Here is a 5,869-nt window from a genome sequence, read left to right on the forward strand (position 1 = left end):
AACGTAGAGAGTGTGTTAATTTGTGCGATGATAACCTACCAGCAATGTAAATTATTTTTTAAATATATTAGAATGAGTACATTACAGTGTAAATTTATTAGAACAAGTACATTATTATTTGTGGGCTTAAAAACAAGATGCAAACAATCAGAATATTGTACTTGGTGGGGAGTGCACAATGTAAACATGAAACATATGCCATTACCTATATTGTACTGTGGTACAGTTATGGAGGCCCTTCATAATGCAGAGGTCAACTGCCTGCTCTGCCAATAGTTAGAAATGGCACTATAGTAAGCAGTGTTTAATAAACAGCTGTTTTACTAAATTCGGCTGAGGTGAAATTCAGTGCAGTGATGTATCGTGATACGCATCGTATCGTGATACGTATCGTGACTTTGCTGGTGATACACAGCCCTTTCACCAAACCCACAGGCTATAGCAAATTATTTTTCGGACCCCCTATCACTTTAAGAACCACTGGTCTACACAGAAGACAGACCTGTCTAGACTCTGCCCCGGTACGAGTTGTGTCGAGCTATTCATTAGTCAGTTTGATAAGAAAAATATGAAATTGATAAAATGGGTTATTAATCCGTACAACTGCAGCAGTGGAGGACTATTATTCTGTGCGTGCGCCTCTGAGAAATGCAGGAGCAAAGGAAGCAAAGTTTCCTTACTTTAGCGAAGGAAAACTCTTGGCTTGGCTTATATCGAAATCCTCCAACATTTTTCTTTACAAATCCTCGTTTTGTGCTTCTAATTTCATGACCGGTGTTTTGTTTTGTTCTCTCTCCGCGCTCGTCACTAATCACGCAGCGCTGACGTACTACATCATCCGCCGGAATGCCTTCCGCATATGACAGAATACTGGAAGGGATAGAAAAGTGTTTATTACGTTTGAAATATGGATATTTATCTTACAAAAACGCATTGATTCGCTACAGGAGGCCTTTATTCACCCCCCGGAGCCATGTGAGGAACGTTTTATTACGGATGCGTGCACTTTATTTCATGTCTTCTGAACTGTTGACAACCGAACACTCGGTTACCCCCATTGAAAGGCTTGGAGGGGCCAGGACAATTTTTAATATAACTCCGATTGGATTCGTCTGAAAGAAGAAAGTCACATACACCTAGGATGCTTCGAGGGTGAGTAAAACACAGGCTAATTTTCATTTTTGGGTGAACAAACCCTTTATCAAATAAATGCAGGATTCAATTATTACAAATGAACTATATTTGTTTTTATCAAGTAATTTATTTCTTTATTTTCCTGTTATTACATTTATTTTTTTATTTATCTACATATTTATTTCTTTATTTTTAATTTCTGCAGGTTTGGTCCTTCATACTCACAGGCAATTATCACCTACGCAGCTGAATCAAAACAAAGCTCTATTAGAAAAAAAAAGATTTTTTTTTTTTGCAGAACTCAATGTCCTAAGGCTCCACTATAAATAAATGCCTGAATAATAGAAGTGATTGCCATGAAATGAAGTTTAGAAAAGCATGAAAGAGCACTGCTTTTCACAGTGTCTGAAGAAAACGCGAGTTGTTCTTGCCTAAAACAACTGTTGTGGACAGCTATGAGGCTGTTATGTTTTCATTAGGGTGTTCTGGGTTTCTTGGTGGCCCAGGTGTAAGAGTACACCCTCATTCTGGTACACCCTCATTTTTTCCAGTTTTGTTCTAAACTTTAATTCTTTAAGGCAGAATGATTTGTCCAATTGTGTTCCCGTATACCTAGCTGAATGTTTCAAGTAATTTTGAGGAACTTGATTAGCTGGTTTAGGTGTTTAAGAACTGTTGCTGAACTCAACAGGACATTGGCCATCCAGGAGCAGGACTAGGCACTCTTGAAGTATAAGCAAAGTGGTGCCTGCCTTAAACAAAGGATTTCAAACTCAGCTCCTGGAGGGTCACTGTCCCACAGAGTTTGGCTCCAACACATCTGCCTGACAGTTTCTCACACTCCTAAAGACCTTGATTAGCTGGATCAGATGAGTTTAATTAGGGTTAGAGCTAAATTCTGCAGGACAGTGGCCCTCCAGGAGCGGAGTTTAACAGCCCAGCTTTAAACCATAACAGATGTGTCTCACCTATAAACAGCAATATTAAAACTCAGACTCTTTGCTTCCTGGGACAACACAGTTCAGGACTCACCCCCTGCGTCCCGATTTGGCTCCAGATCCTCCCCTTCTCTCGCTCTTGCCTGCAGGGTACCCTCGACCCGTTTTAGGCCCGCTATTTCCTCTGCGGTTCTGTCGATCCACAGGCCGCTGGCTAGAGAAGCTCCTCTTGGCTACCGAGGCTATCTCCCGTTTAGGGATTGCCACACTTTCTGTGGGTGATTTGCTCTGTCCTCCAGAGATCTGTGTGGGCATAGAGGAGGAAGTAGTAGTGGTGTAAGTCATGGCTGCTTCAAGTTGCTTCTTGTCCTCTCGCTCTCTTCTTTCGTTGAAGTCGCTACTCTCAGAGGCAGTCTCCCATTCCTCATTGGCCTGGTCAGAAGAGTTCTGATTGGACAAGTCAGGTGATTTGCTGCCAGCAGCAACTACAGTGGTGGCTCCCATTTCAGGAACAACTGTCTCTGTGACAGGAAGCTCAGGGCGAGTTACATCAGGAGTGAGAGAAGGTGCTGTACTGGTATCAGCCACTCCCTCAGGCAAAGTGACCAGCGTTCCAGAAGCTTTGGACAGCGTTGGGGAGACAGATGTAGGCACACCAGGAATAGCTTCCACAGCAAACACTGCTGCCTCACGTTCTTTAAGCCTCCGAAATCGTGGGGGCTTGTCCTGTCTGGGAGGACGGGCTGCCCTTGGTCTCCGGGGCCTCTCCCGTATGTTTTGTCCTCCCTCTCCGATCTTCTTGTTGTCATATTTGGTGTGCCGTCTTTCAGAGGGGGTGCCATCAGTGCGCGAGGTCTCTGCTTCCTCTGGCCAAAAGGTCTCCATGGGCTTCGAGGGCCACAGTGAGGCTTCTTTTACAGGGGCACGACGGAAAGGAGCAGATCTGTGGCCACCTCGTTCCCTGCCACCACCTCGCCTGCTGTGAAATCCTCCCTTGCCTCGGCATGTGGCCTCACCCTTTAACAGAAAACCCGGTTTGGGTCGTCCATCCTCATCTCGAGACCCAGGTTTTTCAGAAAGATTTCCGGCTGCAAATCCAGAGGCAGATTTAGAGGAGCGAGATTCCGGCAGCTCGCGACGGAGCGGTCTGCTCGGTTTGGAGCTGGGCTCACGATCTGATGCTCCAGTGTCACTGGCAGATTCTCTGCCTTCACTTTCAGAGTCTGTGTCCGAGCCTCGTCTGCGTCTGCGCTTAGGCAAGACTTCAAAATCTGAGCTCTCGCTACGGGTTTCACTCTCTTCTCTGCAGCGGAAACTAGCTGTCCCCGTGGCATTTAATGGCAAGTCCGAGCGTGACCGTGGCTCTCTGTACGAGTAGTCCCCTCGACTCCGACCACGGCTACCTCTGCCCCTCCCACCATAGCTGCCTCTGTAACTTCGGCCACGGGAATAGTACTCTCCCCGACCACGGCCTTTAAAATCAGAAGGCCAGTCCTTCTCTCGTTCCACATCTCTGTCCCTCTCTCGGTCTCGTTCTCTGTCTCGCTCCCTCTCGTCTCTGCGGTAAGCTCTGGGAGGGAGGTTGGACTCTTTGCGAGATGGTAGTTTGGGTTCAGGACGTTTGTCATTAGATGGAGGCTTGTCTGGTTTATCCTCAGTAAGACATGCAGCTGTAGGACATACAGTTGTCTGCAGATCTCTGGACTTTGTTCCACCAGTTGCTACTCCCACTTCAGGTTCTACCACAACTTTCTTACCATCACCAGAGGGCTTCGGTCCATCAGACGCTGCTACAGCAGCTGAAGTAACACCTTTGGGAGCAGCACCCTCTTTTTTGGATCGCTCCCATCGTTCGTGCTTCTCTTCTTTCTCTCTTCTCTGTTCCCTCTCTTCCTTCATGTCTCTCAACACGGGTTTCTTAATAGGTCCAGATCTCCTTACTGGCCGCTCCCCTCCAGGACCCTCTCTCCTTCCAGATCCGGATCCACGGGAACCCCAGCGCATCTCTGACTTCTGCTTGCTGGGTGCAGGTAAAGTAAGCTTGTCGGTTTTGTGCATACCATCATTAGCCACAGGAGGAGTGGAACGGCTGTTGATCACAGACCCTTGTCCAAAAGGCTCCTTTCTGGACTTGTCCTCTGGTCTTTCCACAGTATCAGGGAAGTCCAGGGTTTTCTGTACTATGGTAAGTCCTTCAGATCTGGGCTCTTCCAGTTTCAGAGAGTGACTGGAGCCTTGAGAGATACTCCGTTTCAATACAGCCTGTCCAATGGCTTCAACCTCATCTGCACCAGAGAGGTTAGCCTCCTCAGGTTCAAAAGAAGGGATGACTGGTGCTCGGTCAGTCTGTAGGAGACATGGAACCTCTTCCGAGACATGACTAAAAGAAGACAAGGTTTCAGATGAATCCCTGAAGAAGTCGCTCTTGCCCCGGGGCTCAAGTGGGCTATGGTCCCGAGGGTAGACACCTGATAGACCTCTATCCAGCTCGAGACCAGCATCCAATCTATTTTAAGAGGGAAAATGGAAAAAAGGTCTTAATACTTGATCAACAACAGGGTGTCTACAGATATGAACAAGTTAAGTTTAGGACTTTAAGACCTTTTAAATACCACTTTATTTGAAATTTAAGACCAAACCTGTAATGGAAATACACATTATATTACATATGTATACGTAACATTTAACGTGTTTAATGTAAAAAGAAAAAATATAATCGCTGTTAATGCTATTTATTATTACAATATACAGTGACTAGGGTTGGGTATCGTTTGTTTTTTTTTCGATACCGGTGCCAAATCGATACTTTTAAAACGGTTCCGGTGCCTAAACCGATACTTATTAAAAAATAAATAAATAAAAATTCCCCCCAAAAAATGGTGGATTGGCCATTAGAATATAAATAGAATAGAGAGTGCAAATGTTAGAGGGTCAAGTTTTTTTAACTAAAAAAAACAAGCAGATAAAATTTGAAGTAGCATTAGAATAGAGAGTGCTAGAGTTAGAGGGTCAAATGAAGATGACAGATGTGTTTACAGCCATTTCTTGAAAATATTAAGGCTGCTTGGATTGAGCTGGGCAGGTCATTCCACCAGGAGGGAACAGATAATGTAGAAGACCATGAAAGTTTTATCATAGGTAGAATGCAAAATGTTTCAATACAAACATTTCAGTCAAATGTAATTCAAGCAATATTTCAAACCTTTAACCCACTTTGGAAAATCAACCCATGGCAACAGTTTAAAAGTAGCCCAATTCTTTGGAAAAAAATGCGGACTTGGCAACCCTGCATCCAACAAGAGTCAGCTTTGACTGATCACAGGTCGAGAATAAGGAGAGATGACTGACAAGACCATGCTGGAGTATTTGCTGCTCAACAGATTCTGAGCTCATTGACAAATATCTGATCTTGTAAGATGTGCTTGCTCCCTTTACACAGAGTGCGTGTGATCGTGAAATCGAAAGTGAAAGTAAACAGCGCAAACGCTCATTCGAAAATATTTAAATACACTGCATCCTGAGAGCGGCTCCCTGATGCGCCAAAATTATACACAACATTAGAATGTTTAAAGGAGTGGACACGAAAATAGCGGAAGCGAAACATGTTTTGCGGGAGCAGGCGGCAATGGTCAGAGATTCAGAGGGAGTGGGATTAAGAAAACAGCCGAATCCCGGACATTTTGGGCAATTAAGAAATCCCGGCCGGACGCATTTTTGTAGGTCCAAAAAGAGGACATGTCCGGGGCAAAGAGGACGTATGGTCACACCCTAATTTATTGCTAATCGATGTATTCTTT

The 5,869-nt window shown here is 44.8% G+C and overlaps 1 protein-coding gene across 2 annotated transcripts in view; it reads right to left on the reverse strand.

Moving 5' to 3' along the window:
* The window catches only part of prrc2c (proline-rich coiled-coil 2C), a 41,152-nt gene that overhangs the window by 15,972 nt on the left and 19,311 nt on the right, over positions 1 to 5,869 (reverse strand). For both annotated transcript variants that reach the window (XM_016545608.1, XM_016545609.1), the window contains exon 15: positions 2,167 to 4,578. In XM_016545608.1, the coding sequence (XP_016401094.1) occupies positions 2,167 to 4,578 (2,412 nt within the window). The remainder of the gene's footprint in view (positions 1 to 2,166; positions 4,579 to 5,869) is intronic.

Source organism: Sinocyclocheilus rhinocerous, unplaced genomic scaffold (genome assembly GCF_001515625.1).
Source record: "Sinocyclocheilus rhinocerous isolate Xijiao unplaced genomic scaffold, SAMN03320098_v1.1 scaffold2685, whole genome shotgun sequence".
NCBI classification, from domain to species: Eukaryota; Metazoa; Chordata; class Actinopteri; order Cypriniformes; family Cyprinidae; genus Sinocyclocheilus; species Sinocyclocheilus rhinocerous.